The sequence below is a fragment of the Hydra vulgaris genome, chromosome 08 (genome assembly GCF_038396675.1).
Source record: "Hydra vulgaris chromosome 08, alternate assembly HydraT2T_AEP".
Lineage (NCBI taxonomy): Eukaryota > Metazoa > Cnidaria > Hydrozoa > Anthoathecata > Hydridae > Hydra > Hydra vulgaris.
The window spans coordinates 58785046-58797500 of NC_088927.1; the positions used below are offsets into that span (position 1 = coordinate 58785046).

The window sequence follows — 12455 nt, forward strand, 5'->3', positions numbered from 1 at the left end:
CTAAAAACTCACATACCTTTGATATTTTGTATGAACTTTCAAAACTTACAAGCTATAGACATGGGGATCAACGGAACGGGAAAGCTGATGAATGGAGGGCATTTTTGCGTAAAAAGTTTTCAAAAAATTTTATGCTTCAACCAGAGCTCTGGGAATTTTTAATAAACTGATATCAGGACCTCTTTTTCGTATTATTGAATAGGAAGGTCATATTTTTTCTTTAAATACCGTTTGGTCGCAAATGTTTAATTATTTTGTTTGTTGTTCTTCTGATGCATCAATAATGTTAAGTGGTTCTACATTTTTTGATGTCAAATATCTCACTAAGGATGAATTGTTTGATTGTTTGTTTTTTAATTGTAATGACCCACTTTTGGATGTCTTAACACAAGAATGTCTTGAAGTTATATGCTGTTCGTGTTCAGTTATGATCCAGAGTGAGTTAAGAGACCAATTGCCTGGAGGGAAATATCACAATCCAGATGTTGGTGTCCTTGAGGAAACTCAAAACTGTCCGCGTACTAACATTGTGTCTGAACGTGACTTTGCTTATTATGACCGCAGGTTAAAAATGAAACCTAACATGACAACAGTAGCTGCAGCTGGTGTCATCATGTTTAACAATAACAAAACAGCTGATTGGATATATTGGAAATCCCAGGAAGAATCGGCAAGGCTAGTTTTACTAGCAAGGCGAAATAGAAAAGGATATATCAGAAAGTACAGAGAAAAAAAAGCAAATATATTGCAGTACAAAATCGATGAGATGGACAAGCGCAACTTAGAAAAGGAAATAAAGGAACAAAAGGCAAGCGAAGAAAAAGAGTTTTTGACAACAGAAATTGGGAAGGATGATGGTGGTGGTGGTGGGAAGGATGGTGGTGGTGGTGGTGGGAAGGAAGGTGGTTTAATTTTGTGTAAAGAGGATATGGAGCAAATCTTAGGTACTGAAAATGAAATTGTAATGAAGTTGCAATGACAAATTAGATTTCGAAAAAAAGTACTACAGCAAAAATTTCCAGAAAAGTGGCTACAGTTAGGGGAAAAGGTAAAATGTGAAAATTACAAAAAATTTGGTATAGAGGCGTTAAAAACAAACCTGCTATCAATTTTTAAGTTTTTAAAAGATGCTCCAGAACAACGAGCAAATACAATAAAATGTTTAGTCATCAGACAGAATAATGAAAGACAAGAAATGTTGTTAACATTAAAAAAAAAGGTCAGATTAGAGGGTGACACTAGATTATTAATGGAAACTAGAAAAATAATAAGAGCAGGCGCATCAAAGGGAGGGGTTCCAAAGTTTTTAGGAAAAAGAATTAGACATAAAATGGTAGATGAAGTTGGCAAGGATGTATAGTATTCAGGGCTCGTAGTAAGTGTTTTAGATGACAATGAATTTGATGATGAATGCGAGTTTGAGATACTATATGACGGATTTGAGGATAAATACGATATTGAGTTAATCAAAGAGTGGAGGATGAAATGTGTTGAGATAGAGGGAAAGGCTGATGGTTATGTGGAGGGCGAAATTCGAAAAAAACAAAAATGTTGTTAATATTGTTTTTGACGCAATGTCAATTCAACTTCAATTTATTGCATTTATATTTGCTATTATTATTATTCAATTTAATGTCTTTATGTTTGTAATCTGTTTGGTCATCTGGAGCGGTGTTTGCGCACCCACAATTCTTTATATGTATATTTGATTTCTGTTGGACCTCTGCAGCCATGACAACATACTGGTAAGTTATGCTTTCTATTTTTGCGCTGATGTACCATTAATATATGTATCCTTGTGTTTAGGTAATGGTGCATCTACAAGTCATAATATGAATACCTGTCTTCTGTTCACCTCTGCAGCGGTGTTGATCTACTGATAAGTAATTATTTGTATGTTTGTGTTTACGCACCCGTAAGTCACTATATGTATGTTTGTGTTTATGTACCGGTTAGTCATTATGTGTATGTTTGTGTTCTGTTGGACCTATTGTGGGGTGTTGTAGGACCGCTCCAGAGGTGCAACAGAACACAAACATACATTTTTTTTCGAAATTTATTTGTCTTTGCAACTTTATTACAATTTCAGTCACATTAAAAGGATGAGACTTAATTGAATGACAAGTAACAGAACAATTAATTTTAGTATATGGTACAAGAGACGCTAGCTCTTTAGAGCAGTGATCATTATAATATTTATAGAAAAGAGAAAGAGAAGCAACATTACAATGATGTGATAATGGTTAGAGGTTGGCTGCAAGAGCAGGTCCAACTATGTTTACAATGCATTTTTGAACTTTGACTAAAAGAGAAAGGGCATTATTGGAAGATCCGCCCCAGATGGGGCAACAGTATTCCATACTAGGAAGGATTTTAGATTTATAGAGATAAAGAATAAAATCCGGATTAAGAAAGTGTTGAGCTCGATAAAGAGATGCAACCTTAGCAGATGCTAATTTTGCAATGGATTTGATATACAGTTTCCAAGAAAGATTGGAAGTAAGAGTTAATCCTAGAAGACGAAGGGTAGATGACTCATGGAGTACATTACTGTTAATAAATATAGGAAGATCTAGATTATGGTGATAACAATTAGCTGAAAAAAATTAAGTTTTCTTTGAGTTAAAGTTCACCAGCCACTGTGAGCTTAATGCTGTAGCAGAAGTGAGATCCTTTTTAAGCTCAAATGCCCTCTTCAAGCAATCAGAGAGAGTTGCGTTCTTATCAAGGCAGGAATAAATGGTAGTATCAGTTGTAAAGTGAGGCGATTGAAATCCATAGTGATGATCAGAAAGTGAGTTATTAGATTCGAGAGGAGAGCATAAGTGTTTGTTAATTAAAGACTCAAAACCCTTGCTTATAATTAGACCATTAGATATATCTACCTTCTTCAAAAACGTCAATTACATGTTACAAATTAAAATTTCTTTATTTGATAGGTGAAATCAACAGATAATATAGGTAGTATCCATATTGGAAACTGGAAGATTCTCTTGATTAAATTGCGTTTTAATAAGAAAGTTTTTAGAACCATATCCTAAAGGGATGTATGCAATAGAAGTTGGGGTAACAGCATGAAAAGTCATCATTAGCAATTTTCAAAATTAAATCAGAAGGTACAAAAACAGTAATTTGATTGGGAACAATTTCACTATTGTGGATAGAAGTAGGGGTAGAGCAAGCATCAGAAGGTAACCTCTTTTAAAGTTGGAAGTTACTGGAAGAACCTAGACAAAGTTTATTTATTTTTTTTTTTGTTTGTTTTTTTTGTTATTCACCTCTTCAAGGCCAAGAAGGCCACTACAGGTGAGGAGGCTACTTAATAGTGGTTATAACCCTCTCTCAACTCTATAACTCCGAAACACGAACCTCGACGAACAAGGCCGCTGCTCGGAGAAACAAGTTGAGCGCAATACTACCAGGGACGTGGTGGGGATCGAACTCGGAACCTCTCGCTTATGAAGCGAACATTTTACCACAACACCACTACCGCATATATAGCTAGATAACAATTAACAGACAACTTAAAAAATTGCAAAAAGATGGGTAAGTCCATCATGCCAGACTTTATTGAATGCCTTTGATATCCAGAGCAGTAGAATTTGCCTAACCACCTCTATGTAATGCTATGTAGTACCATTCTGTAACAATAGTTAGCAAGTCAGTTCTAAAACAAGATGATTGAAATCCATTTGTTTCTTATATCATCTGCAAATACCTTTAAGCTTTTGCAAAGCCACCTTTAAGCTTTTCAGGATGATCACTAGTTTTGGTTAAAAGTTAACCCATTACTTAGTAACACTAGTGTGACTTAGGAGCGTTTAGTGCCACAGGGTCTGTGTGTTTTGTGATTGTGATGTTATTGTTGTGATATTTTGTGTTGATAGACAACTTGGCTTACCTTCTCGATGGTGTCTATTGTTAAAAATGATTATTAGTTTGTTTCGTTACTGAAACTTGCTACTTCCAATCATTTACTAAAAGCCAAGAAATAAGTTTTAGAATAAAAACATTTTTCTATGTTATTTTCATTTTTTTTTTATCTTAGACGTTTTCATAGGTTCACATAAGCAATCTTAAAGAGTAAGTTTCTTATTTTATACTTATTTAGTTTTAAATGTTTTTAATTTATATATTTTTAAAATGAATTAACAAAATATTTTTAACACGTTATTGTGTATCTGTGTTTCTAATAATAACATTTTTACATTTTTAAATATAATTTCTGCTGTTATACCTGCCTATTGCAGTTATAAGTACTCCAAATTTCAGAAAGTTTGTTTGCTGTAAGTTATTTTCATTAAAAATTAAATTTTAACTTTATTGAAGAATCTTCTGTCTGTTAAATAGGTTATTCTGAATAATTTCGACAGTTTTTAATGCCCTTTTGTAGTAATTTACTGACCAGTCTGTAAATTATACAATAATTTCAAAATGATGTATGATTTGGATTCCATGATTCCTTTATGCATATTTGTATGGTGTAATTATAATATAACCCCAAATTTTATTTTCTAAAACGAAGTAAATAAGTGAAAACCCTCAGTCTGTAAAATAGATGATTCTGGTAAATCTCGTCAGTTGAACAAAAAAATTTGGGGGTATTTTATTTTCTTATAGTTGTTGGATCACTATGGAAAAATTCAAGTCAAATATAATAACGGTTCAAGAGTTATTCAAGAGTCAATATGACACCAAAACTAAGTAAATAAGTAAAAACCCTCAGTCTGTAAAATAGACAGTTCTGGGCAATCCTGACAGAATTAAAAAAAAAAATTCTTTGTATTTTATTTTCTTATAGTTGTTGAATCATTATGGAAAATTTCAAGTCAAATGTTATAACGGTTCAAAAGTTATTCAAAAGTCAATATGATCCAAAAATACTCTCTTTTTCGGTGCCATAACACTGCAAATTTTCCATACTTAATCCCTATACCTTTCGTCAAAAAATCATCAATTTTTGCACTACAAAAAATTCAATAACTTTGGATACGCTTAACTTCAAAGGTCGAATGACCCCTCATTTTTTAAGTCAGGTCAAGCTCTATACGATGATATAAATTATATATGTTTTTTTAGATTATAAAAAAATCGTCTGGAATGACTATTATTAACCATTTTGTTATTGTTATTAATAAATTTATCCAACAAAGTTTCATAAAACATATTTACAAGATCATCAATTAACAAAATCCTCAAACAAGATCGTCGGTTTTTAATCTTTTTAGAATATCTTCAATTAAGTTATAGGCCATGCTTAGACATGATATTCAAAAACTTTATATTTATATTTATACTTTATATTTATACTTTATATTAGATTTGTTGATGGAAGTATACTTGCAACCAATCAAAAAACTGCTGCAAAGTATAGTTTACACTACGATTTTTAAAAAAGTTTTATTTTTAAACGAATCAGATTGCTACTATTTTTTTTTTTTTTTTAAGAGTTTACATTTGTTGTCGTAGTAAATAAATTACTTTCACAAACACAAACAAGGTTTCTGAAAGAAGATTGTACTGATCTTATCATCAGAACCTTTTACAAGCATGTGTATATAAACTACATCAAAACATAATCAACAAAATAAAACGTAATTAACAATAAAAGTTATAAAGAAAATATAAAATTAAAAAAACCTGACTTCATTATCCATTAAGATAATTAAATTTTTTAGTTTATATTTGAAAATGGAAAAAGTAAAATGCATGTCGAAATTGGACAAAACAATTTTATTCCTTTTAATAGCGTAAACCAACCTTAATGATTTTCTAATATGGGGTTGTCCATAAATTACGTCACGCTCTATGGGGAAGGGGGTAGTGGTTTTGTGACGATTCATACAAAACTTGCAACTTAAGTGTTACAATTTTGTGACGAGGGAGGGGGTGAAAAACGGTGAAAAATAGCCGGACGTAGTTTATGGGCGACCCCTATCCTGCAAAGTGTAATTTACATAAGCATATTTTATAAAATAGTTTTGTCATATCCTGAAAAGTATAGTATACATTAGCTTTTTTATAAAACAATTTTTCAACCTCTGCAGAGCATAGTTTTCACTGTGAACTTTTTCCTAATTGTATTTTTAGCAAAATATAACAAAAATATAAAGATCGGCAATTAGTATTAAGCGGGTATTAGACGTCATAGTACCAATATTTATATTTTTTTTTACCCTGTTACTTGCAGCATTTGACGGGGTTTAAATCCGCCTCTGTAGTAACTATGCAGAATACTTTGTGGGAATCGGAATATCTAACCATTTACTGAAAACACTACAACCACTAAATACAAAAAAAAAACTTTAACACCACGAAACATCAAAACACCTAAGCAGTTTATTTAAATTTTTTGCAAAGATTATGGTTTTAGTACGGATTATGCTACAATTTAAGCCTAAAGAAGAAACAAGTCAAAATTACATTATTATTATATATATATCATTAAATATATTATTATTTTAAATAATATATCAAATAAATATTATTAAAAATAATAATAATCAATTTTAGTTATTATTATTTTTAATATATATTTGAAGTTACAGGAAATAAATTGGAGTTTTAAATTTTGGCTCATATTCTCACCAATATCAATTTCAATCAAATTAGTTAATACTTTAGGCAGAAAAGAAATATATTTTAAAGATTTATAATGTCAATTTACATATATTTCAGAAAAAGAGAACTTAAAGATCTCGTTTTAAAATGATATCAGTTATAATATTATGTATTAAGTCATCATTTTATTTCGTTTCTTTGAATTTAAATAAAAGTATAAGTTATTAATTAGCAGTTATTTTATCACGTTTATTTTTAGTGGTTCTTGGTGACAAGACCTCATGGTCTGCTTCGAGTGTTCGCGTTTCCTTGTTTGTTTATTAAATGTTGTTAAACATTTATTCTTTTTAACGAACTTTTCCACTTGCAATTTTATATCTTGTGTCATATATTTGTATGAAGTTTTTGTTAAAAAAATAAGTAAATAAGTAAAAATAAAATTTCTTAAAAATTGAATTTTTTTTTTTACAAAACTAAAAATATGTCTTTTTAGTTAGTTATCATGTTGATAACTGCAAGAAAAGACATGGGTTTTTTTAAATTTTGTTTGATATATATAAGCCTGCTTTTCATTCCATACTCGAAGAAATATTGTTCAACAAAATTCGATTATAATGTACGTAGTATGCAGATTTAATTCGTTAAATGCAGATTTTCGGAATATTATTTTCTTTTATTTAAAATTTGTTGAACAACAAACGTCAAGTAGTGCGTATTACCAAAACTTTCTTAAAACGTAATTGCGCTTCTGGTAGCAATTCAAAACATTGATCATGTGTATGTGTATATAATAATAAATGTGCATTAAATACAAGTATTATAGTAGTATTATATACGTTAACTTATTTTATATATGCTATACCTTACTTTTATATATACCCTTTATATATATATATATATATATATATATATATATATATATATTATATATATATATATATATATATATATATTTGGGTGGTTTTTGTTTTGTTTTTTTTTGAATTTGATATCGCATCTTATTTGGTAAGGTTTAATAAAAAGGTTCACAGATAATTTTTTTTTGCAAACTGATGATGGGAATGGTCCCCCACACCTGCTTTGTAACTCCTTCAGAACCCTGTTTTTGTCTAAAATGACATATTTCTAAAATGTATTAAAATCAGTTAGTGTCAGTGTTACATGCATCAGTTTTACTTATTTAGTGTTACATGCATCAGTTTTACTTATTTATATCAGTTTTACTTATTTTTACTTATTATCAGTTTTACTTATTAGGGTTATATAAATTATAAGAAGCAATGACCTATTTATATAGCAATTACCTATTTCTAGACTCCACCCTAGAAATGATAGGTCCCGGACCTGTTTTTAAGCCCTTTTGAGACACGTTTTTGTCTAAAATAATGTATTTCAGAAATCTATTAAAATCAGCTTGTGCCACTGTTACATGCATCAGTTTTACTTATTAAGGTGATAACAATGAAACAAATGTATATGAGCAGTGATGTCCCTCTACCAGCCATTTGTACCTCAGCCATAATTGAAATTTATAAATTTAAAAATAACAAAAAATATTGTGAATGAAACTTTTAAAATAATTAAAATTTTTCTTATGCATTCAAGAAAACATATTACAAATAACAAACTTTAAAATTATTTGGATGAAATAACATATATAATTTAATAAAACCTTGACATATAACTAAATTAAAATATAACAGAAAAACAATAGCCATATATTAATATTATTGTTATAATGTATTTAACTATATATTTAGTTCATATTATACATATATATATATATATATATATATATATATATATATATATATATATATATATATATATATATATATATATATATATATATATATATATATATATATATATATATATGCATATCTGAATAGATTAAATTGTTGTCAATTGGAATGATTATGACTTGACTGTTTCTTTGTAGCTTCAGTTGAAAAATGTTTAGTATGATACTCAACTACTTGGTAGAGAAGCTGACATTAATTGCCATTTTTTGTAAAAAATTCATTAAAGTCAGTGGCTAATTTAACTGCCCGTTCTGCACAGTCATTAACCACTTTCATGGCACGAACTATCTTACAAGCAGACTTGTAGTCATCACGATTAACCCGAGTTTTAGAAGACGATGTCAAGAATTCTTTTGGTAGATTGAGAGAGTCAAACAAGTTTATTGAGCGTCGTGTAACAAAGTTAGCTATAGAAAGTTTAGAGAATGTACAAATCTTGTTTGGAGCAAGTCTTCTATTGTCACCCGGTAATAGTTCTTTTTGTAAGGCATTTACAATATTCATTTTCTCTTCAACAGAAATTTTATCACTGAATAATAGGAGAGCAGCCAGATCTTCACTGAAATACCATAACTGAAGTTTAATTTTATTTTTTGCAACATTTGCAACTTTGCTGTCAACTTGACAATAGTTCTCAATTACTTTTAAAAGAAGGAGATCATTTATTGGTGCTTCTGTTATGAGAGGTGCTGAAAACCAGAAACATGCATATATTGTGGTTATCAGGAGACATATTGTTCTTAAAATCCCCATTTCTTTCTCTGTGATATTTAACCGATGACGAAAACCAAAACTTTTTTAACAGTATATACCTTTAGCCATCCATCTTGCACAATGGTAAGCCCCAGGAATGCAAATAGTTGTTGAATCATTATTTTCTCCCGAAAGGAGAAGAGCTAGTCTTCCAAATTCTTTATAATCATCACGTGGTTGCGTTTCCTTTAAGTATTTTTTCAAATTTTCAACCGCATTGGATTTTCGAGATGCAAGCACTCTTTTTCAAACTTCAGCTCCAGCTGAAGTTTGAAAAAGAGCCTCCAGCTCCGCTTTTATTACTTTCAAGTGGTTCAAACTTTGATTTTTCTATTAGCTCCTACTGGGACTTCACTCTACCAAAAAGTTCAATGTTTGGTCCTTTTGAAACAAAAAACGCATCAAACACTGCATTTAAGCAGACTTCAAGAATATGATGTCGACAGGCTAAAAACAAAACTCTTCAATTCATTGACTTCTGTATGACAGTTATTGCCCCATTATGACTTCCTGTATTACTTGCAGTTGTGTCAAAGCAAAGACCTGCAAGATGCTCCTCAACGCCAGGCCGTTCATCAATGAACTCAACTACCTTTTATCCCATTAGAGCGCCAGTACCAGCAGGTATCTCAGGGATCCCTAATAATTTCTCAATATCCAGATACAACAATTAGCAGATATTCACGTCTGGTTCTAACAACATTCGACAACATTTTACCATCAAAATGAGCAACTAGTGGAACCAAGGGTTAAAAATTTTTTCTTACTGCTATTGCAAGAGATTCACGGGATGTAGTTTGAGCTTCCATTAGAGTGTAACGTGAAAATGTTAGTTGATTTACATCAATACCGATTGCAGCCAGGGCTGGTGTGACAACAATCATTGCTTGCTGTGGTGTTATTTTTGTTCGGTCTAACGCTACATGAAAGAGTCGATTGTCAAGAATACAACGTTTGGATATTGTAATCGAGATATGACTAGTGCCCATAGTAGAATGTTTTGAATTATTTGTGGAACCAAGGGTTAAAAATTTTTTCTTACTGCTATTGCAAGAGATTCACGGGATGTAGTTTGAGCTTCCATTAGAGTGTAACGTGAAAATGTTAGTTGATTTACATTAATACCGACTGCAGCCAGGGCTGGTGTGACAACCATCATTGCTTGCTGTGGTGTTAGTTTTGTTCGGTCTAACGCTACATGAAAGAGTCGATTGTCAAGAATACAACGTTTGGATATTGTAATCGAGATATGACTAGTGCCCATAGTAGAATGTTTTGAATTATTTGGACGATTAAAAGTTTTTGTGTTTGAATTGACATACCGCAGTCAGAATTTCATCCAAAGAGTAATCTGAATTGCAATCCATTAATGTATCTGTAGATATAATCTTACTTTCTTTATGTTGTTCAAAGTGCCTTTTTTCTTAAAGCATGCGTTTTCTGTATTTTACAACTGCTTTCTTACACATTAAGTCTTCTGATGTCATTAACATCTTTCGGAGACCCTCTCTGGTCTATCAGAAATTGTTTATCTTCATTAATCTTGATGAGACAATCCTATTCACCATGGGCAATATCAAAAAGTGTATTCATCTTGGCAGTGAATTTTTCTTGATAGCTATGTTGAGTAGCTGATTTTCTACTTCTGTGCTTAGATACTTGGACATGTTGCTTGTGAATACTCTTTAGTTTAGCAACTACATGAGGCTTTGCTATAGTTGGAATATTAGCTTTAAACCAGAAAATCATAACTTCACCTGCAATTGTGTTGCAGGATATTAAAAGAATTGTCTTTTTGATTATCATTTCATAAAAAACTCTACATAGGGCAACACCACTTGTTGGCAACTGACTCGACCCATCTATTGTTGGGAGAACATGTCCAACTAGCCAAACATTTGTAGTTGAGCGTGTAGCTTTCTCTGAAGCAGCCATCTTTTTAAGTAATATTTTTATACTTTTTTACTATAATAAAAATAATATAATAGAAACCTAATATATATAATTATATGATACACCCCCTATCCCCCTATTTTCCCTACATTTTTCAATAATGAAATCAAAATATGCATTAGGAGCGATTTTTGGTAAATAATGCTGAGGGGGTAAATCTAAATTTGGTTGTACTTTCCAGTCTTCTCTGAACTATCTATGTTGTAACATTCTAATACTTTATTTATTTTTTTTTACATCAATTTATAGCAGTATTTTGTATGAAATAAAAATAGAATTACAAGATTAAGGTATTAGACAAATTTTGGTCAATTTAGGGTTCCGAAATAGGGTTTGGGGGACCACTTCCCATTTTCAGTTTGCAAAATAAATTTATTTATATACTTTTTATATCAAACCTTACCAAATAAGAGGTTGTGCAATGTAAAACTAAAAGGTTCCGTACGTAATTGACTTACAAACGTGTTGCACATAAGCATACAGAGTATCTTTATTATCATTAAAAATAGCTTAAATCGTTTGTTTTTTTAAGCCGTGAGTTAACTTTATTTTTCTATTAGTAAGTTTTTGGCAAACTTTAAATTTTTTATTATTATTTATCTAATGCAAAGGTATTGACAGATTTCTAAGAATTTCTATATTTCCATTTACCAGTTTATAGCCTAAGGTGTTTATCATTTGCGAACAATGGCTTTCAATCGTGTTGACAACACTCATATTTATGCTTTTTCTCCAGTTGAATATTTGTAATTTAAGATTTTTTTGCGTACCATAAGGGTTATTATTTTTTATTATTTTTGCTTGCTGAATTTTTATGATATAATCATTTACTTGAGAACTTTCTTTGAGTTGAGTAAAATTCAGTAAAGCCATAACATTTTGGCTAAGGTTTGTACATAACTCCTCGTATTTTATCATATAGTATATACTTTGATTCATGTATGTGAGACCAAATTTGAAGTCTCTTAAAGTTGCTTGACAAAGTTTTGTAGCAACAACAGGTAAGTCATTAATTTTAAACCATTTCAAGTTAATCATAGAATTTAAAGCCGCTCTCGGGTCTCTTATAAGATGTATAAATTTAATAGTATCTTTGAAATTAGCAGAAAAGCGAATTAACCCTCCTGGTAACCGTGGATGTAGTTCTTTTATAATAATATGGTTGCATGTGTTGGTTTTAAATGATTTATTGAAAATTGAATTAATCATTGAAATAGCAGGTAAAAATATTTCCTCACGATTTTCTGTTCCGTATAATTTCATATGAATTCGTAAAACCTTTCTGTAAAAATGATTGAGCGGTTCATAATAATATTGCACATCTGGATGACTGTTTAATAATTTCCCCATTAACGTTGAACCTGATCGACCAATTGTCCAAAT

General features: G+C 30.6%; 1 protein-coding gene across 1 annotated transcript in view; it reads right to left on the reverse strand.

The window, feature by feature from the left end:
* Positions 1–11326: 11326 nt before the first annotated feature.
* Positions 11327–12455, reverse strand: part of LOC136084402 (carbohydrate sulfotransferase 3-like) — a 1730-nt gene continuing 601 nt past the window's right edge. Inside the window, exon 1 of the mRNA XM_065804406.1 lies at positions 11327–12455. This exon is cut by the window's right edge and continues 601 nt beyond it. Coding sequence (XP_065660478.1) covers positions 11673–12455 — 783 coding nt within the window. The 3' untranslated portion in view covers positions 11327–11672.